The following is a 22974-nucleotide window of genomic DNA, read 5'->3' on the forward strand; positions in this document are numbered from 1 at the left end:
ATATTTAGATGACTCTAGGTCAGGAGAAATATGTTTAACCTTTCTCTTACGTTTGCTAGAGGGAGGTAAGGCACTCAGGGCCGCAGAAACCGCTGATTGTAACTGCGCGGTAAAGTCCACAGGAAAAAAGCCCCCTCCAGATGGAAGATTAGTTTGGCCGTGGGGAACTGCATGTGGAGTGGGTAGTGTAGAAAGGGCAGTAATCTCTCGGGACACAGATTCCTGAGAGGTAGACGGCTAAGAGGGGCTAATAGCGCTATGAGTATTAGCAGGCTTGTCTTTCTTCTTAGACTTTAGAACAGTGCTTAGGCAAATGGAACAAAATTGAGCAGGCGGGCAAACCATGGCCTCCTCACAATATAAACAGGAAATATTAATCAGTACAGAAGAAGCAGAACCTTCTAATGTAGTATCAGAGTCATCCATAGCTAAGATATATTCACAGAAGAACAGACAAAAAAGAAAGCTTTTATTTTTTTTTAAAAACGGCACCATATAATTTGAATGGCTGGGGCACTCACCACCTCCTAGACCCAAACAGCTAACGGTGAAAACGCTCTCCTTAGGAGTGATGTCCACAGCAGGTTCGTAGGAAAATGAAAATACTGCACACGGTCACGTGGTGCGTAGGACAGGACTTCCCCTGCTGTGAAAAAGGTGCTAAGCTATTATGAGCTGTGCAACACTCAAAAATGAAAGTGAAACCTGTTTGTTCCAAGTCAAAAGCACACAGTCTATGAGCCCAAAAAACTCTCACATTAAAGCAGTTATAAATAACCCCTTGCTGTTCAAATAATCTCCCTGAAGGAGATATTAACCCTTGATCCTTTCAAGGCATAAAGGAGCCACACTGTGACCCTGTATAGTAAAAGTGTATATATATAACGGTCTTACCCTCCAGGATCCATGCTATGGAACAGGCACAGCCTCTCAAGTGTGACAGTCTTGCAGCGACGCTCTGACATGGACTTGAGTGTGTAACAGCAAGCAGTGAAATTCGTCAACACTGATTGCTCAGGAGCTGTTAGCGACAGTCTGGATGGGTTAGCAGAAAAACTTTCCCTGCATCTCCAGACTCTAACTTTCATCAATACTTTCACTAAGAGGTTGACATGATTACTTAAAACTCCAGTCCTTTCTTGAAGGGAACATACCCATTACAGGACTATACACTTTTCTGACACTTCTCTGCCACCTCCTATAGTGACGAAAGGCAAAGAATAACTGGGGGATAAGGGAAGTGGGAGGGATAGTTAAGCCTTTGGCTGGGGTGTCTTTGCCTCCTCCTGGTGGCCAGGTGTTGTATTTGCCAACAGTAAGGAATGAAGTTGTGGACTCTCCCTGCCTTATGGAAGGAAATATAATTTATTGCTATTGACTACTATAACATAAATATATATTAACATATATATATATATATATATATATATATATATATATATATATGTTATCACTAATAAACACAACAAGCTAACATAAATACATTTTAATGTATATGCAATACTTAAAGGGACACTGAACCCAATTTTTTTCTTTCGTGATTCAGATAGAGCATGCAATTTTAAGCAACTTTCTAATTCACTCCTATTATCACATTTTCTTCATTCTCTTGGTATCTTAATTTGAAAAGCAAGAATGTAAGTTTAGATGCCGGGCCATTTTTGGTGAACAACCTGGGTTGTTCTTGCTGATTGGTGGATAAATTCCCCCACCAATAAACAAGTGCTGTCCAGTGTACTAAACCAAAAAGTGCCTTCTTTTTCAACTAAAGATAGCAAGAGAACGAAGAAAATTTGATAATAGGAGTAAATTAGAAAGTTGCCTAAAATTGCATGATCTATCTGAATCACAAAAGAAAAGGTTTGGGTCCAGTGTCCCTTTAAAGCTTTATGCAAAATAAAAGCCTAACAGTTTAAATATTGAATATCAATGTAAGGCCTGATATCTACAATGTTTAAAATAAAATGCATGGTCATGTATAAAATCAGTTTAAGAATTGGATATATAAATTCAAATGTAAATATACTTGCTTGATACATTTATTATTTTAAATATAAAACCATTGTAATACTAATGCCTTTTGTAACATTAATATAAATTTTAAAATCTACATTTATGTTTAAAATAAAAAACACAGGAAAAAAAATACATATACATTTATATACAATAGTCAAAAGACTATGCATAATACATGTGAATGCATAATATTTAAAAAACTGTAGATACATGCACTAATAGCCCCTAAACTGCCCTAACCTAATTACCTAATCAGCCCCATACAGGTTTGGGAGGGTTAGGAGATTAAGACCTAATAAATCGTAACCATCAATAATCACCTAATCAACCCCCATAATTGTATGGGGGTGGTTAGGAGATTAAGGCATAAACCACCACCTCCCAATGCAAGCTAGAACTACACTAACATCTAACCTCCACTCAAAACTAACGCCCTCTAAACTAACTCCCCTAAGTTACAAAAAATAAATAAGTTACAATAAAAAAAGCTAAGTTACAAAACACAATAAACTACGGTATCCAAAATTAAAAAAACAGCATTATACCTAGCACTAAACTACATGCCCCATAAAATAAAAAGCCCACCCAAAAAAAAACCCCACTAAAATAAATTACAATAGCCCTTAAAATGGCCTGGGAAAAACTTAAAGGGACAGTCTACACCTTAGTCATCTTAAAGTCTTACCTTAGATTAAGCTGCAAATAGCCTCCTGCATCTATCATGCAGCAGGAATAGTTAAAATATTATTTTAAAATGAATATTGTTTCTGGCCACTTTGAAATGGCTTCCAAGTTCTGCCCACTGATGACATCACGATCTGGGCTGCATATGGCATCCAAACACAAAAGTCTCACTAGTTGAATTCAACAGATTGTCAATGCTATTCAGCAGAGTACCTAGATGTAGCCCAGATCGTGATGTCATCAGTGGGCAGAACTTGGAAGCCATTTCAAAGTGGCCAGAAACAATATTCATTTTGAAATAACTTTTTTACTGTGCCTGCTGCATGATATAGTAAGGAGTGTGGGAGGATATTTACAGCTTAATCTAAGAAAAGATTTTAAGATGACTATGGTGTAGACTGTCCCTTTAAGTGTTTCCCAGAATAATCTGCAAGTTTGATATATAGTTTATCCCAAAACTCAAGATATAATGAGTTTGAGCCATATACATTGCCGAAGATCCAGGTTATCCCATTAACCACTTCTTCAATATTTAAAAATCTGCCTAGGGGATCCATCTCTTGAGACAGAGCAGAGTACTTAATTTTTTTATGGAAAAGAAAAGCTACTCCATATTGCCTACTAGTACATGGGGTGGCAATAACTTCCCCTACTCAACTATTTTTAAGCTAACTTAACTCTGACTGTTTTAAATATGTTTTTGCAAGAACACAATATCTGGCCTGTAATTGCCTAAATTGTCTTAAGATATTTTTCCGTTTAATAGGGGAGGTAATGCCTTCAACATTCCATGAGAGTCCGTTCAATGACTTAGATGTCATTATAGACAATCAGTTTACTGTATTGGAAGGGGCAGGGGAGACTAAAAATTAAAAAAAAAACAGAATTTATGTTTACCTGATAAATTACTTTCTCCAACGGTGTGTCCGGTCCACGGCGTCATCCTTACTTGTGGGATATTCTCTTCCCCAACAGGAAATGGCAAAGAGCCCAGCAAAGCTGGTCACATGATCCCTCCTAGGCTCCGCCTTCCCCAGTCATTCGACCGACGTAAAGGAGGAATATTTGCATAGGAGAAACCATATGATACCGTGGTGACTGTAGTTAAAGAAAATAAATTATCAGACCTGATTAAAAAAACCAGGGCGGGCCGTGGACCGGACACACCGTTGGAGAAAGTAATTTATCAGGTAAACATAAATTCTGTTTTCTCCAACATAGGTGTGTCCGGTCCACGGCGTCATCCTTACTTGTGGGAACCAATACCAAAGCTTTAGGACACGGATGAAGGGAGGGAGCAAATCAGGTCACCTAGATGGAAGGCACCACGGCTTGCAAAACCTTTCTCCCAAAAATAGCCTCAGAAGAAGCAAAAGTATCAAACTTGTAAAATTTAGTAAAAGTGTGCAGTGAAGACCAAGTCGCTGCCTTACATATCTGATCAACAGAAGCCTCGTTCTTGAAGGCCCATGTGGAAGCCACAGCCCTAGTGGAATGAGCTGTGATTCTTTCAGGAGGCTGCCGTCCGGCAGTCTCGTAAGCCAATCTGATGATGCTTTTAAGCCAAAAAGAGAGAGAGGTAGAAGTTGCTTTTTGACCTCTCCTTTTACCAGAATAAACAACAAACAAGGAAGATGTTTGTCTAAAATCCTTTGTAGCATCTAAATAGAATTTTAGAGCACGCACTACATCCAAATTGTGCAACAAACGTTCCTTCTTTGAAACTGGATTCGGACACAAAGAAGGCACGACTATCTCCTGGTTAATGTTTTTGTTAGAAACAACTTTCGGAAGAAAACCAGGTTTAGTACGCAAAACCACCTTATCTGCATGGAACACCAGATAAGGAGGAGAACACTGCAGAGCAGATAATTCTGAAACTCTTCTAGCAGAAGAAATTGCAACCAAAAACAAAACTTTCCAAGATAATAACTTAATATCAACGGAATGTAAGGGTTCAAACGGAACCCCCTGAAGAACTGAAAGAACTAAATTGAGACTCCAAGGAGGAGTCAAAGGTTTGTAAACAGGCTTGATTCTAACCAGAGCCTGAACAAAGGCTTGAACATCTGGCACAGCTGCCAGCTTTTTGTGAAGTAACACAGACAAGGCAGAAATCTGTCCCTTCAAAGAACTTGCAGATAATCCTTTCTCCAAACCTTCTTGAAGAAAGGATAGAATCTTAGGAATTTTTATCTTGTCCCAAGGGAATCCTTTAGATTCACACCAACAGATATATTTTTTCCATATTTTGTGGTAGATTTTTCTAGTTACAGGCTTTCTGGCCTGAACAAGAGTATCAATGACAGAATCTGAGAACCCTCGCTTTGATAAGATCAAGCGTTCAATCTCCAAGCAGTCAGTTGGAGTGAGACCAGATTCGGATGTTCGAACGGACCTTGAACAAGAAGGTCTCGTCTCAAAGGTAGCTTCCATGGTGGAGCCGATGACATATTCACCAGGTCTGCATACCAAGTCCTGCGTGGCCACGCAGGAGCTATCAAGATCACCGATACCCTCTCCTGATTGATCCTGGCTACCAGCCTGGGGATGAGAGGAAACGGCGGGAATACATAAGCTAGTTTGAAGGTCCAAGGTGCTACTAGTGCATCTACTAGAGTCGCCTTGGGATCCCTGGATCTGGACCCGTAGCAAGGAACCTTGAAGTTCTGACGAGAGGCCATCAGATCCATGTCTGGAATGCCCCACAATTGAGTAATTTGGGCAAAGATTTCCGGATGGAGTTCCCACTCCCCCGGATGAAATGTCTGACGACTCAGAAAATCCGCTTCCCAATTTTCCACTCCTGGGATGTGGATTGCAGACAAGTGGCAGGAGTGAGTCTCCGCCCATTGAATGATTTTGGTCACTTCTTCCATCGCCAGGGAACTCCTTGTTCCCCCCTGATGGTTGATGTACGCAACAGTCGTCATGTTGTCTGATTGAAACCGTATGAACTTGGCCTTTGCTAGCTGAGGCCAAGCCTTGAGAGCATTGAATATCGCTCTCAGTTCCAGAATATTTATCGGGAGAAGAGATTCTTCCCGAGACCAAAGACCCTGAGCTTTCAGGGGTCCCCAGACCGCGCCCCAGCCCACCAGACTGGCGTCGGTCGTGACAATGACCCACTCTGGTCTGCGGAAGCTCATCCCCTGTGACAGGTTGTCCAGGGACAGCCACCAACGGAGTGAATCTCTGGTCCTCTGATCTACTTGTATCGTCGGAGACAAGTCTGTATAGTCCCCATTCCACTGACTGAGCATGCACAGTTGTAATGGTCTTAGATGAATTCGCGCAAAAGGAACTATGTCCATTGCCGCTACCATCAAACCTATTACTTCCATGCACTGCGCTATGGAAGGAAGAGGAACAGAATGAAGTATTTGACAAGAGTTTAGAAGTTTTGATTTTCTGGCCTCTGTCAGAAAAATCCTCATTTCTAAGGAGTCTATTATTGTTCCCAAGAAGGGAACCCTTGTTGACGGAGATAGAGAACTTTTTTCTACGTTCACTTTCCACCTGTGAGATCTGAGAAAGGCCAGGACAATGTCCGTGTGAGCCTTTGCTTGAGGAAGGGACGACGCTTGAATCAGAATGTCGTCCAAGTAAGGTACTACTGCAATGCCCCTTGGTCTTAGCACCGCTAGAAGGGACCCTAGTACCTTTGTGAAAATTCTTGGAGCAGTGGCTAATCCGAACGGAAGTGCCACAAACTGGTAATGCTTGTCCAGGAATGCGAACCTTAGGAACCGATGATGTTCCTTGTGGATAGGAATATGTAGATACGCATCCTTTAAATCCACCGTGGTCATGAATTGACCTTCCTGGATGGAAGGAAGAATTGTTCGAATGGTTTCCATTTTGAACGATGGAACCTTGAGAAACTTGTTTAGGATCTTGAGATCTAAGATTGGTCTGAATGTTCCCTCTTTTTTGGGAACTACGAACAGATTGGAGTAGAACCCCATCCCTTGTTCTCCTAATGGAACAGGATGAATCACTCCCATTTTTAACAGGTCTTCTACACAATGTAAGAATGCCTGTTTTTTTATGTGATCTGAAGACAATTGAGACCTGTGGAACCTCCCCCTTGGGGGAGGCCCCTTGAATTCCAGAAGATAACCTTGGGAGACTATTTCTAGTGCCCAAGGATCCAGAACATCTCTTGCCCAAGCCTGAGCGAAGAGAGAGAGTCTGCCCCCCACCAGATCCGGTCCCGGATCGGGGGCCAACATCTCATGCTGTCTTGGTAGTAGTGGCAGGTTTCTTGGCCTGCTTTCCTTTGTTCCAGCCTTGCATTGGTCTCCAGGCTGGCTTGGCTTGAGAAGTATTACCCTCTTGCTTAGAGGACGTAGCACTTGGGGCTGGTCCGTTTCTGCGAAAGGGACGAAAATTAGGTTTATTTTTGGCCTTGAAAGACCTATCCTGAGGAAGGGCGTGGCCCTTGCCCCCAGTGATATCAGAGATAATCTCTTTCAAGTCAGGGCCAAACAGCGTTTTCCCCTTGAAAGGAATGTTAAGCAATTTGTTCTTGGAAGACGCATCCGCTGACCAAGATTTTAGCCAAAGCGCTCTGCGCGCCACAATAGCAAAACCATAATTTTTCGCCGCTAACCTAGCCAATTGCAAAGTGGCGTCTAGGGTGAAAGAATTAGCCAATTTGAGAGCATGAATTCTGTCCATAATCTCCTCATAAGAAGAAGAATTATTATTGAGCGCCTTTTCTAGTTCATCGAACCAGAAACACGCTGCTGTAGTGACAGGAACAATGCATGAAATTGGTTGTAGAAGGTAACCTTGCTGAACAAACATCTTTTTAAGCAAACCTTCTAATTTTTTATCCATAGGATCTTTGAAAGCACAACTATCTTCTATAGGTATAGTGGTGCGTTTGTTTAGAGTAGAAACCGCCCCCTCGACCTTGGGGACTGTCTGCCATAAGTCCTTTCTGGGGTCGACCATAGGAAACAATTTTTTAAATATGGGGGGAGGGACGAAAGGTATACCGGGCCTTTCCCATTCTTTATTTACAATGTCCGCCACCCGCTTGGGTATAGGAAAAGCTTCGGGGGGCCCCGGGACCTCTAGGAACTTGTCCATTTTACATAGTTTCTCTGGAATGACCAAATTCTCACAATCATCCAGAGTAGATAACACCTCCTTAAGCAGAGCGCGGAGATGTTCCAATTTAAATTTAAATGTAATCACATCAGGTTCAGCATGTTGAGAAATTTTCCCTGAATCTGAAATTTCTCCCTCAGACAAAACCTCCCTGGCCCCCTCAGACTGGTGTAGGGGCACTTCAGAACCAATATCATCAGCGTCCTCATGCTCTTCAGTATTTTCTAAAACAGAGCAGTCGCGCTTTCGCTGATAAGTGGGCATTTTGGCTAAAATGTTTTTGATAGAATTATCCATTACAGCCGTTAATTGTTGCATAGTAAGGAGTATTGGCGCACTAGATGTACTAGGGGCCTCCTGTGTGGGCAAGACTGGTGTAGACGAAGGAGGGGATGATGCAGTACCATGCTTACTCCCCTCACTTGAGGAATCATCTTGGGCATCATTTTCTCTAAATTTTGTGTCACATAAATCACATCTATTTAAATGAGAAGGAACCTTGGCTTCCCCACATTCAGAACACAGTCTATCTGGTAGTTCAGACATGTTAAACAGGCATAAACTTGATAACAAAGTACAAAAAACGTTTTAAAATAAACCGTTACTGTCACTTTAAATTTTAAACTGAACACACTTTATTACTGCAATTGTGAAAAAGTATGAAGGAATTGTTCAAAATTCACCAAAATTTCACCACAGTGTCTTAAAGCCTTAAAAGTATTGCACACCAAATTTGGAAGCTTTAACCCTTAAAATAACGGAACCGGAGCCGTTTTTATATTTAACCCCTTTACAGTCCCTGGTATCTGCTTTGCTGAGACCCAACCAAGCCCAAAGGGGAATACGATACCAAATGACGCCTTCAGAAAGTCTTTTCTATGTATCAGAGCTCCTCACACATGCATCTGCATGTCATGCTTCCCAAAAACAAGTGCGCAATAGAGGCGCGAAAATGAGACTCTGCCTATGATTAGGGAAAGCCCCTAGAGAATAAGGTGTCCAATACAGTGCCTGCCGGTTATTTTACATAATTCCCAAGATTAAAATAATTCCTCAAGGCTATGGAGTATAAAATATGCTTATATATAAATCGATTTAGCCCAGAAAATGTCTACAGTCTTAAAAGCCCTTGTGAAGCCCTTTTTTTCTTTCTGTAATAAAAATGGCTTACCGGATCCCATAGGGAAAATGACAGCTTCCAGCATTACATCGTCTTGTTAGAATGTGTCATACCTCAAGCAGCAAAAGTCTGCTCACTGTTCCCCCAACTGAAGTTAATTCCTCTCAACAGTCCTGTGTGGAAACAGCCATCGATTTTAGTAACGGTTGCTAAAATCATTTTCCTCTTACAAACAGAAATCTTCATCTCTTTTCTGTTTCAGAGTAAATAGTACATACCAGCACTATTTTAAAATAACAAACTCTTGATTGAATAATAAAAACTACAGTTAAACACTAAAAAACTCTAAGCCATCTCCGTGGAGATGTTGCCTGTACAACGGCAAAGAGAATGACTGGGGAAGGCGGAGCCTAGGAGGGATCATGTGACCAGCTTTGCTGGGCTCTTTGCCATTTTCTGTTGGGGAAGAGAATATCCCACAAGTAAGGATGACGCCGTAGACCGGACACACCTATGTTTGAGAAAAATACATTATGTCCTGTGTTTTAGTGACCCCTGTAATTGTATTTCATGCTGTGTGGGTATCTATCTAAAATATAGGCAAGTGCTTTTAAAAGTAAAAAACAAAATTTATGCTTACCTGATAAATTCCTTTCTCCTGTAGTGTAGTCAGTCCACGGGTCATCCATTACTTATGGGATTATAACTCCTCCCTAACAGGAAGTGCAAGAGGATCACCCAAGCAGAGCTGCTATATAGCTCCTCCCCTCTACGTCATACCCAGTCATTCGACCGAAAACCAAACGAGAAAGGAGAAACTATAGGGTGCAGTGGTGACTGGAGTATAATTTAAAATTTAGACCTGCCATAAAAAACAGGGCGGGCCGTGGACTGACTACACTACAGGAGAAAGGAATTTATCAGGTAAGCATAAATTTTGTTTTCTCCTGTTAAGTGTAGTCAGTCCACGGGTCATCCATTACTTATGGCATACCAATACCAAAGCTAAAAGTACACGGATGACGGGAGGGACAGGCAGGATCTTTACACGGAAGGAACCACTGCCTGAAGAACCTTTCTCCCAAAAACAGCCTCCGAAGAAGCAAAAGTGTCAAATTTGGAAAATTTGGAAAAAGTGTGAAGTGAAGACCAAGTCGCAGCCTTGCAAATCTGTTCAACAGAGGCCTCATTTTTAAAGGCCCAAGTGGAAGCCACAGCTCTGGTAGAATGAGCTGTAATTCTTTCAGGAGGCTGCTGTCCAGCAGTCTCATAGGCTAAACGTATTATGCTACGAAGCCAGAAGGAGAGAGAGGTAGCCGAAGCCTTTTGACCTCTCCTCTGTCTAGAATAAACGACAAACAGGGAAGAAGTTTGTCGAAAATCTTTAGTTGCCTGCAAATAAAATTTCAGGGCACGGACAACGTCCAGATTGTGCAGAAGTCGTTCCTTCTTTGAGGAAGGGTTAGGGCACAATGATGGAACAACAATCTCTTGATTGATATTCTTGTTAGTGACTACCTTAGGTAAGAACCCAGGTTTAGTACGCAGAACTACCTTGTCTGAATGGAAAATCAGATAAGGGGAATCACAATGTAAGGCCGATAACTCAGAGACTCTTCGAGCCGAGGAAATAGCCATTAAAAACAGAACTTTCCAAGATAACAGCTTGATATCAATGGAATGAAGGGGTTCAAACGGAACACCCTGTAAAACGTTAAGAACTAAGTTTAAGCTCCATGGCGGAGCAACAGTTTTAAACACAGGCTTAATCCTGGCCAAAGCCTGACAAAAAGCCTGAACGTCTGGAACTTCTGACAGACGCTTGTGTAAAAGGATGGACAAAGCTGAGATCTGTCCCTTTAACGAACTAGCGGATAAACCCTTTTCTAAACCTTCTTGTAGAAAAGACAATATCCTAGGAATCCTAACCTTACTCCATGAGTAACTCTTGGATTCGCACCAATGCAAGTATTTGCGCCATATTTTATGGTAAATTTTCCTGGTAACAGGCTTCCTAGCCTGTATTAAGGTATCAATCACTGACTCCGAGAATCCACGCTTTGATAGAATCAAGCGTTCAATCTCCATGCAGTCAGCCTCAGAGAAATTAGATTTGGATGTTTGAAAGGACCCTGCACCAGAAGGTCCTGTCTCAGAGGTAGAGACCATGGTGGACAGGACGACATGTCCACTAGGTCTGCATACCAGGTCCTGCGTGGCCACGCAGGCACTATTAGAATCACTGATGCTCTCTCCTGTTTGATCCTGGCAATCAATCGAGGAAGCATCGGGAAGGGTGGAAACACATAAGCCATGTTGAAGGCCCAAGGTGCTGTCAGAGCATCTATCAGAACTGCTCCCGGGTCTCTGGACCTGGATCCGTAACAAGGAAGTTTGGCGTTCTGGCGAGACGCCATGAGATCCAGATCTGGTTTGCCCCAACGCCAAAGTATTTGGGCAAAGACCTCCGGATGAAGTTCCCACTCCCACGGATGAAAAGTCTGGCGACTTAGAAAATCCGCTTCCCAGTTCTCCACGCCTGGGATGTGGATCGCTGATAGGTGGCAAGAGTGAGACTCTGCCCAGTGAATTATCTTTGAGACTTCCATCATCGCTAGGGAACTCCTTGTCCCTCCCTGATGGTTGATGTAAGCCACAGTCGTGATGTTGTCCGACTGAAACCTGATGAACCTCAGAGTTGCTAACTGAGGCCAAGCCAGAAGGGCATTGAAAACTGCTCTTAATTCCAGAATATTTATGGGAAGGAGACTCTCCTCCTGAGTCCATGATCCCTGAGTCTTCAGGGAATTCCAGACAGCGCCCCAACCTATCAGGCTGGCGTCTGTTGTTACAATCGTCCAATCTGGCCTGCTGAAGGGCATCCCCTTGGACAGATGTGGCCGAGAGAGCCACCATAGAAGAGAATTTCTGGTCTCTTGATCCAGATTCAGCATAGGGGACAAATCTGAGTAATCCCCATTCCACTGACTTAGCATGCACAATTGCAGTGGTCTGAGATGCAGGCGTGCAAAGGGTACTATGTCCATTACCGCTACCATTAAGCCGATTACCTCCATGCATTGAGCCACTGACGGGTGTGGAATGGAATGAAGGACACGGCAAGCATTTAGAAGTTTTGTTAACCTGTCTTCTGTCAGGTAAATTTTCATTTCTACAGAATCTATAAGAGTCCCTAAGAAGGGAACTCTTGTGAGTGGCAATAGAGAACTCTTTTCTTCGTTCACTTTCCACCCATGTGACCTTAGAAATGCCAGTACAAACTCTGTATGAGACTTGGCAGTTTGGAAACTTGACGCTTGTATCAGAATGTCGTCTAGGTACGGAGCTACCGATATTCCTTGCGGTCTTAGTACCGCCAGAAGAGAACCCAGAACCTTTGTAAAGATTCTTGGAGCAGTAGCTAACCCGAAGGGAAGAGCTACAAACTGGTAATGCCTGTCTAGGAAGGCAAACCTTAGGTACCGGTAATGATCTTTGTGAATCGGTATGTGAAGGTAGGCACCCTTTAAATCCACTGTGGTCATGTACTGACCCTTTTGGATCATGGGTAAGATTGTCCGAATAGTTTCCATTTTGAATGATGGAACTCTTAGGAATTTGTTTAGGATCTTTAAATCCAAGATTGGTCTGAAGGTTCCTTCTTTCTTGGGAACCACAAACAGATTTGAGTAAAACCCTTGTCCGTGTTCCGACCGCGGAACCGGGTGGATCACTCCCATTAGTAAAAGATCTTGTACACAGCGTAGAAACGCCTCTTTCTTTATCTGGTTTGTTGACAACCTTGAAAGATGAAATCTCCCTTTTGGAGGAGAAGCTTTGAAGTCCAGAAGATATCCCTGAGATATGATCTCTAACGCCCAGGGATCCTGGACATCTCTTGCCCAAGCCTGGGCGAAGAGAGAAAGTCTGCCCCCTACTAGATCCGTTTCCGGATTGGGGGCCCTCACTTCATGCTGTCTTAGGGGCAGCAGCAGGTTTTCTGGCCTGCTTGCCCTTGTTCCAGGTCTGGTTAGGTTTCCAGCCCTGTCTGTAGCGAGCAACAGTTCCTTCCTGTTTTGGAGCGGAGGAAGTTGATGCTGCTCCTGCCTTGAAGTTACGAAAGGCACGAAAATTAGACTGTCTAGCCCTTGGTTTGGCTCTGTCTTGAGGCAGGGCATGGCCCTTACCTCCAGTAATGTCAGCGATAATTTCTTTCAAACCGGGCCCGAATAATGTCTGCCCTTTGAAAGGTATGTTAAGCAATTTAGATTTAGAAGTCACATCGGCTGACCAGGATTTTAGCCACAGCGCTCTGCGCGCCTGAATGGCGAATCCGGAATTCTTAGCCGTAAGCTTAGTTAGATGTACTACGGCATCAGAAATAAATGAATTAGCTAGCTTAAGGACTCTAAGCTTGTCTATAATATCATCCAATGGAACTGAGCTAATGGTCTCTTCTAGAGACTCAAACCAGAATGCCGCCGCAGCCGTGACAGGCGCAATGCATGCAAGGGGTTGTAATATAAAACCTTGTTGAGTAAACATTTTCTTAAGGTAACCCTCTAACTTTTTGTCCATTGGATCTGAAAAGGCACAGCTATCCTCCACCGGGATAGTGGTACGCTTAGCCAGAGTAGAAACTGCTCCCTCCACCTTAGGGACCGTCTGCCATAAGTCCCGTGTGGTGGCGTCTATTGGAAACATTTTTCTAAATATAGGAGGGGGGGAAAAGGGTACACCGGGCCTCTCCCACTCCTTGGTAATAATCTCTGTAAGCCTCTTAGGTATAGGAAAAACGTCAGTACACGCCGGTACCGCATAGTATCTATCCAGCCTACATAATTTCTCTGGGATTGCAACCGTGTTACAATCATTCAGAGCCGCTAATACCTCCCCTAATAATACACGGAGGTTCTCAAGCTTAAATTTAAAATTTGAAATGTCTGAGTCCAGTTTATTTGGATCAGATCCGTCACCCACAGAATGAAGCTCTCCGTCTTCATGCTCTGCCAATTGTGACGCAGTATCAGACATGGCTCTAACATTATCAGCGTACTCTGTTCTCACCCCAGAGTGGTCGCGTTTACCTCTAAGTTCTGGCAATTTAGATAAAACTTCAGTCATAACATTAGCCATGTCTTGTAAAGTGATTTGTAATGGCCGCCCTGATGTACTTGGCGCCACAATATCACGCACCTCCTGAGCAGGAGATGCAGGTACTGACACGTGAGGAGAGTTAGTCGGCATAACTTTCCCCTCGTTGTCTGGTGAAATTTTCTTGACATGTACAGATTGGCTTTTATTTAAAGTAGCATCAATGCAATTAGTACACAAGTTTCTATTGGGCTCCACATTGGCCTTTGAACATATTGCACAAAGAGATTCCTCTGTGTCAGACATGTTTAAACAAACTAGCAATTAGCCTAGCAAGCTTGGAAAATACTTTTCAAATAAATTTTCAAGCAATATAAAAAACGTTACTGTGCCTTTAAGAAGCACACAAAACTGTCACAGTTGAAATAACAATGAACCGGATTAGTTATAGAAACCAAATTTTTACAGTAAATGCATTAATTTAGCAAAGGATTGCACCCACTAGCAAATGGATGATTTACTCCTTAATACCAAAAAAACGGATAACAAATAAAATATATACGTTTTTATCACAGTCAAAGCACAGTCTCACAGGTCTGCTGTGAGTGATTACCTCCCTCAAACTAGTTTTGGAGACCCCTGAGCTCTGTAGAGACGTCCTGGATCATGCAGGGAGAACAAGGAAGACTTGTGACTGAATTTCTACTGCGTAGTAAAGCGCCAAAATAGGCCCCTCCCACTCATAATACAACAGTGGGGAAGCTCAGTAAACTGATTTTATTCAAAACAAACGACAGCCAAGTGGAAAAACAGAATTTATGCTTACCTGATAAATTACTTTCTCCAACGGTGTGTCCGGTCCACGGCGTCATCCTTACTTGTGGGATATTCTCTTCCCCAACAGGAAATGGCAAAGAGCCCAGCAAAGCTGGTCACATGATCCCTCCTAGGCTCCGCCTACCCCAGTCATTCGACCGACGTAAAGGAGGAATATGCATAGGAGAAATCATATGATACTGTGGTGACTGTAGTTAGAGAAAATAATTCATCAGACCTGATTAAAAAAACCAGGGCGGGCCGTGGACCGGACACACCGTTGGAGAAAGTAATTTATCAGGTAAGCATAAATTCTGTTTTCTCCAACATAGGTGTGTCCGGTCCACGGCGTCATCCTTACTTGTGGGAACCAATACCAAAGCTTTAGGACACGGATGATGGGAGGGAGCAAATCAGGTCACCTAGATGGAAGGCACCACGGCTTGCAAAACCTTTCTCCCAAAAATAGCCTCAGAAGAAGCAAAAGTATCAAATTTGTAAAATTTGGTAAAAGTGTGCAGTGAAGACCAAGTCGCTGCCTTACATATCTGATCAACAGAAGCCTCGTTCTTGAAGGCCCATGTGGAAGCCACAGCCCTAGTGGAGTGAGCTGTGATTCTTTCAAGAGGCTGCCGTCCGGCAGTCTCATAAGCCAATCGGATGATGCTTTTAAGCCAAAAAGAGAGAGGGGTAGAAGTTGCTTTTTGACCTCTCCTTTTACCAGAATAAACAACAAACAAAGAAGATGTTTGTCTGAAATCCTTTGTAGCCTCTAAATAGAATTTTAGAGCACGAACTACATCCAAATTGTGTAACAAACGTTCCTTCTTTGAAACTGGATTCGGACACAAAGAAGGCACAACTATCTCCTGGTTAATGTTTTTGTTAGAAACAACTTTCGGAAGAAAACCAGGTTTAGTACGCAAAACCACCTTATCTGCATGGAACACCAGATAAGGAGGAGAACACTGCAGAGCAGATAACTCTGAAACTCTTCTAGCAGAAGAAATTGCAACCAAAAACAAAACTTTCCAAGATAGTAACTTAATATCTACGGAATGTAAGGGTTCAAACGGAACCCCTTGAAGAACTGAAAGAACTAAATTGAGACTCCAAGGAGGAGTCAAAGGTTTGTAAACAGGCTTGATTCTAACCAGAGCCTGAACAAAAGCTTGAACATCTGGCACAGCCGCCAGTTTTTTGTGAAGTAAAACAGATTAAGCAGAAATCTGTCCTTTCAAAGAACTTGCAGATAATCCTTTCTCCAAACCCTCCTGTAGAAAGGATAGAATCTTAGGAATTTTTATCTTGTTCCATGGGAATCCTTTAGATTCACACCAACAAATATATTTTTTCCATATTTTATGGTAAATTTTCCTAGTTACAGGCTTTCTAGCCTGAACAAGAGTATCAATGACAGAATCTGAAAACCCACGCTTTGATAAAATCAAGCGTTCAATCTCCAAGCAGTCAGTTGGAGTGAAGCCAGATTCGGATGTTCGAATGGACCTTGAACAAGAAGGTCTTGTCTCAAAGGTAGCTTCCATGGTGGAGCCGATGACATATTCACCAGGTCTGCATACCAAGTTCTGCGTGGCCACGCAGGAGCTATCAAGATCACCGAAGCCCTCTCCTGATTGATCCTGGCTACCAGCCTGGGAATGAGAGGGAACGGTGGGAATACATAAGCTAGGTTGAAGGTCCAAGGCGCTATCAGTGCATCTACTAGAGTCGCCCTGGGATCCCTGGATCTGGACCCGTAGCAAGGAACCTTGAAGTTCTGACGAGACGCCATCAGGTCCATGTCTGGAATGCCCCATAATTGAGTTATTTGGGCAAAGATTTCCGGATGGAGTTCCCACTCCCCCGGATGGAAAGTCTGACGACTCAGAAAATCCGCTTCCCAATTTTCCACTCCTGGGATGTGGATTGCAGACAAGTGGCAGGAGTGATTCTCCGCCCATTGAATTATTTTGGTCACTTCCTCCATCGCCAGGGAACTCCTTGTTCCCCCCTGATGGTTGATATATGCAACAGTCGTCATGTTGTCTGATTGAAACCTTATGAATTTGGCCTTTGCTAGTTGAGGCCAAGCTTTGAGAGCATTGAATATCGCTCGCAGTTCCAGAATGTTTATCGGGAGAAGAGATTCTTCCCGAGACCATAGACCCTGAGCTTTCAGGGGTTCCCAGACCGCGCCCCAGCCCACCAGACTGGCGTCGGTCGTGACAATGACCCACTCTGGTCTGCGGAAGCTCATTCCCTGTGACAGGTTGTCCAGGTTCAGCCACCAACGGAGTGAATCTCTGGTTCTTTGATCTACTTGGATCGTCGGAGACAAGTCTGTATAATCCCCATTCCACTGTCTGAGCATGCACAGTTGTAATGGTCTTAGATGAATTTGTGCAAAAGGAACTATGTCCATTGCCGCAACCATCAAACCTATTACTTCCATGCACTGCGCTATGGAAGGAAGAAGAACAGAATGAAGTACTTGACAAGAGCTTAGAAGTTTTGATTTTCTGGCCTCTGTCAGAAAAATCTTCATTTCTAAGGAGTCTATTATTGTTCCCAAGAAGGGAACTCTTGTTGACGGGGACAGAGAACTTTTTTCTATGTTCACTTTCCACCCGTGAGATCTGAGAAAGGCTAGGACAAAGTCCGTATGAGCCTTTGCTTTTGACAGAGACAACGCTTGAATCAGTATGTCGTCCAAGTAAGGTACTACTGCAATGCCCCTTGGTCTTAGCACCGCTAGAAGGGACCCTAGTACCTTTGTGAAAATCCTTGGAGCAGTGGCTAATCCGAACGGAAGTGCCACAAACTGGTAATGCTTGTCCAGAAAGGCGAACCTTAGGAACCGATGATGTTCCTTGTGGATAGGAATATGTAGATACGCATCCTTTAAATCCACCGTGGTCATGAATTGACCTTCCTGGATGGTAGGAAGAATTGTTCGAATGGTTTCCATCTTGAACGATGGAACCCTGAGAAATTTGTTTAGAATCTTGAGATCTAAAATTGGTCTGAATGTTCCTTCTTTTTTGGGAACTATGAACAGATTGGAGTAAAACCCCATCCCTTGTTCTCCTAATGGAACAGGATGAATCACTCCCATTCTTAACAGGTCTTCTACACAATGTTCCTGGCCCCTTCAGATTGGTGTGAGGGTATGTCAGAACCATTATCATCAGCGTCCTCATGCTCTTCAGTATCTAAAACAGAGCAATCGCGCTTTCTCTGATAAGTGGGCATTTTGGACAAAATGTTTTTAATAGAATTATCCATTACAGCCGTTAATTGTTGCATAGTAAGAAGGATTGGCGCACTAGATGTACTAGGGGCCTCTTGTGTGGGCAAGACTGGTGTAGACACAGAAGGGGATGATGCAGTACCATGCTTACTCCCCTCGCTTGAGGAATCATTTTGGGCAACATCATTATCAGTGGCATCATTGTCCCTACTTTGTTTGGACACTATGTCACATTCATCACATATATTTAAATGGGGAGGAACCTTGGCTTCCAAACATACAGAACATCGTCTATCTGATGGTTCAGACATGTTAACAGGCAAAAACTTGATAACAAAGCACAAAAAACGTTTTAAAATAAAACCGTTACTGTCACTTTAAATTTTAAACTGAACACACTTTATTACTGAATATGTGAAAAAGTATGAAGGAATTGTTCAAAATTCACCAAAATTTCACCACAGTGTCTTAAAGCCTTAAAAGTATTGCACACCAAATTTGAAAGCTTTAACTCTTGAAATAACGGAACCAGAGCCGTTTTTACATTTAACCCCTATACAGTCCCTGGTATCTGCTTTGCTGAGACCCAACCAAGCCCAGAGGGGAATACGATACCAAATGACGCCTTCAATAAGCTTTTTCAGTGGTTCTTAGCTCCTCACACATGCATCTGCATGCCTTGCTTTCCAAAAACAACTGCGCATTAGTGGCGCGAAAATGAGGCTCTGCCTATGACTAGAAAAGGCCCCCAGTGAAAAAGGTGTCCAATACAGTGCCTGCCGTTTTTTTAATACATCCCCAAGATTAAAAGAACTATTTATAGTTATAATCCACTAAATATACTTATAAAGTAATCGTTTTAGCCCAGAAAAATGTCTACCAGTCTTTAAAGCCCTTGTGAAGCCCTTTATTCTTATACTAAACTAAGAAAATGGCTTACCGGTTCCCATAGGGAAAATGACAGCTTCCAGCATTACCAAGTCTTGTTAGAAATGTGTCATACTTCAAGCAGCAAAAGTCTGCCCACTGTTTCCCCCAACTGAAGTTAATTCATCTCAACAGTCCTGTGTGGAAACAGCCATCGATTTTAGTAACGGTTGCTAAAATCATTTTCCTCTTACAAACAGAAATCTTCATCTCTTTTCTGTTTCAGAGTAAATAGTACATACCAGCACTATTTTAAAATAACAAACTCTTGATTGAAGAATAAAAACTACATTTAAACACCAAAAAACTCTTAGCCATCTCCGTGGAGATGTTGCCTGTGCAACGGCAAAGAGAATGACTGGGGTAGGCGGAGCCTAGGAGGGATCATGTGACCAGCTTTGCTGGGCTCTTTGCCATTTCCTGTTGGGGAAGAGAATATCCCACAAGTAAGGATGACGCCGTGGACCGGACACACCTATGTTGGAGAAATAATGCCCATAAAATTTTTCACCAAGTACCTCAGAGCTAAAACGATTAACAAGCCAGTAAACATTTTAAATATAAATATATGAAATGTTATTAAAAAGCCTGTTGCTAGTCGCTTTCACTGCAGAAAGGCTATAAGTTATATGTATACAGTATTTTCTTAGTGAAGTGCCATTCCCCAGAAATACTTCAGTGCCAACATACATACATAACAGCCTGATACCAGTTGCTACTACTGCATTTAAGGCTGTACTTACATTATATCGGTATTAGCAGTATTTTCTCAGTCAATTCCATTCCTTAGAAAATAATATACTGCAACATACCTCTTTGCAGGTGAACCCTGCCCGCTGTCCCCTGTTCTGAAGTTACCTCGCTCCTCAGAATGGCCGAGAACAGCAAATGGATCTTAGTTACGTCCGCTAAGATCATACACAAACTCAGGTAGATTCTTCTTCTAATACTGCCTGAGAAAAAACAACACACTCCGGTGCCGTTTAAAATAACAAACTTTTGATTGAAGAAATAAAAACTAAGTTTAATAACCACAGTCCTCTCACACATCCTATCTATTAGTTAGGTGCAAGAGAATGACTGGGTATGACGTAGAGAGGAGGAGCTATATAGCAGCTCTGCTTGGGTGATCCTCTTGCACTTCCTGTTAGGGAGGAGTTATAATCCCATAAGTAATGGATGACCCGTGGACTGACTACACTTAACAGGAGAAAATGTATGTGTGTCTAAGAATATAGCAAATATTGCCTATTCTTATATGAATGCACATTATAGTAAAATTCTTACCTTTGTGCATGTTGGCCAAATACGATCCACATATTCCCAAACAGACTCTGGAGATACACATCCCTTGGATGTAATAGTGTTTGGCAAATCCTGTAGAAAATACAATTAGTGGTCATCCAAGCCAAATCTGTAAAGAGTACACACTGTTGAAGAGAAAAAAACTATAATACAGTCTTGAAATTTGAGAAAATGTGGGATGAAACTAAGCAGGAAAGTTTAGAATGTGCTCTAAGAATGATTTAAATCAAATGGAAATTATTTCTTCAGGTTCAGAATACCACATAAAATAATTACTTATGACATTCTGATTACTTGGAGGGACAGAACTTTGCACATTTTCCTCTGACTTATATTCTAATCTCACAGATTCACTGTTTAGCCAAAATATAAAAGTGTAAAAGAAAAAAAAAAAGATAATTCAATTAGTTGCTTTAAATTAATTACTGACTTTGGGCCTATCTATCAAGCTCCGTACGGAGCTTGAGGGCCTGTGTTTCTGGCGAGCCTGCAGACTCGCCAGAAACACTAGTTATGAAGCAGCGGTCTAAAGACCACTGCTCCATAATCCTGTCCCCCTGCTCTGATGAGGCGGACAGACATCGCCGGAAATCAACCCGATCGAGTACGATCGGGTTGATTGGCACCCCCTGCTGGCAGGCGGCGTTGCACCAGCAGCTCACAAGAGCTGCTGGTGCAATGCTGAATATGGAGAGCGTATTGCTCTCCGCATTCAGCGATGTCTGTCGGACCTGATCCGCACTGTAGGATCAGGTCCGACAGACATATGATAAATAGGCCTCTATGAGTACTATGCCTCCTCTTTGTGTCAGAATAGCTCAACTACACAGAAGGCAAAGTCCAAACAACTTTCCAATTTACTTTTATCATCAAAATTGCTTTGTTCTCTTGTATTCTTTGTTGAAAGCTAGACCTAGGTAGGCTCAAACTGATTTCTAAGCCGTTGAAGGCCGCCTTTTATCCCAATACATTTTGACAGTTTTCATAGTTATACAGTGCTAGTTCATGTGTGAAATATAGATAACGTGCTCAATTCTGTGGAGTTATTTATAAGTCAGCACTGATTGGCCAAAATGCAAGTAAAAAGAACTGTGATAAGGGGCAGTCTGCTGGGGCTTAGATACAGGGTAATCACAGAGGTAAGAAGTATATTACTATAACTGTGTTGGTTATGCAAAACTGGGGAATGGGCAATGAAGGGATTATCTATCTTTTTAAAAATGAAAATATTCAAGTAGACTGCCCCTTTAAATCTGACTCCTCCTAGCAAGTGATAAAGAACTTTAAACACAGAACACATTTCCTCTATGCCAGGGAATCCATAATAGGTTGAAGAAGTTTCTGTGGCATAACATTGAAAAAGGAAGATGGGAGACTGCACACTTTCTGACAGAGATTGTCATGGCAATTGTAAGCCCACCTAGGTTCTACATAATATAAGAAAATAAAAATCCTAGTACAAGTAACTGACTCTGAAACGTAACAGATGGCAATAGATATTTGGTAGAAAAAAAGTCACTAAAATGCATGACAGCAGGCTGCCACAGGCCTGACCAACTACGGACAGCTAAAGACTGAGCCTTCCCCAGGCTGAGATGGTACAACCTTGCAAGATAGAAAGCAAACTAGTGAATGGATTTTAGATTTGTATTTTCTTTAACCTACAGACATTTTTATCTTTGGTTTGTCACAAAAAACTTAAACTGTTACCACCCCTAACATATACAAAGACCCTTCCCCCCACCCCCCTGCTCTACAAAGATGTTGGTACCTAATCCTTCATCTAGGTTATTATAAAAAAATATTTAAAAGAACTGGGCTATTTTACTACAATTATGTGTATATCAACCATTTTTTTTGTTTTGTTTTTTACCAAAGTGCTAATAATATAAGGTATTGCCAGTCTCTTTAATTTTGTACAGTAAACTCTTACATGGCCTTGTATCAAGAGACTTTTCTCTTATATCAATTAATTACCGTTTATCTACAGTCCTACTTACTTCCTCATAGAAACTAATTAGATTGTTTTAGCATGATCTATTTCTGAGAAGACTATGCTAGTTCTTACTTACTATCTTGAATATAATCCCTTATAACCCCCTCTCTAGTAGAAACCCCATCATGATGTCTGACTTGCTGATCCATAGCTTCTTGGATGAGATCCCTTTTGACTCAGTGGCACCATGCGTGGGGAAATTAGATCTTGAAAAATTAAAAACATAGTTTTGGCTATTACTAAGTTAAAGGGACAGTAAAGCAGAGCATTTAATTTTAAACAACATTCCAATTTACGTCTATTAACAGATGTACTTTGTTCTTTCTGTGTCCTTTGTTGAAGAGCATACCTAGGTAGGTTCAGCTGTAGCAATGCACGGCTGGTAATTGGTGACTGCACATATATGCCACTTGTGTTCAACTAGCTCCCACTAGTGCACTACTGCCTGATGGTGGACACCTTGGGCACTACTAACCTGGCAGAGATGGCTGCTGTAACCAGAAACTAGGAAAGTCAACACTTTGAACTGTTTAATAGAAAACATATGGATGAAACCCTTCCATATGCTCTGGCTTTCTTCTGCTGTCACAGTTTCTGGAGACTCTCTGGAAAATTAAAGAGAAACTATGGGTGAGATAAATT

At 42.1% G+C, this 22974-nt stretch overlaps 1 protein-coding gene across 1 annotated transcript in view; it reads right to left on the bottom strand.

Annotated features, from left to right (window-relative positions):
• Positions 1-21566: 21566 nt before the first annotated feature.
• The window catches only part of SPOCD1 (SPOC domain containing 1), an 85985-nt gene continuing 84577 nt past the window's right edge, over positions 21567-22974 (bottom strand). Inside the window, exons 7-8 of the mRNA XM_053705393.1 lie at positions 22808-22937; positions 21567-21599 (exon numbers count right to left, since the gene is read on the bottom strand). Coding sequence (XP_053561368.1) covers positions 21567-21599; positions 22808-22937 — 163 coding nt within the window. The remainder of the gene's footprint in view (positions 21600-22807; positions 22938-22974) is intronic.

Source organism: Bombina bombina, chromosome 3, assembly GCF_027579735.1.
Source record: "Bombina bombina isolate aBomBom1 chromosome 3, aBomBom1.pri, whole genome shotgun sequence".
Lineage (NCBI taxonomy): Eukaryota > Metazoa > Chordata > Amphibia > Anura > Bombinatoridae > Bombina > Bombina bombina.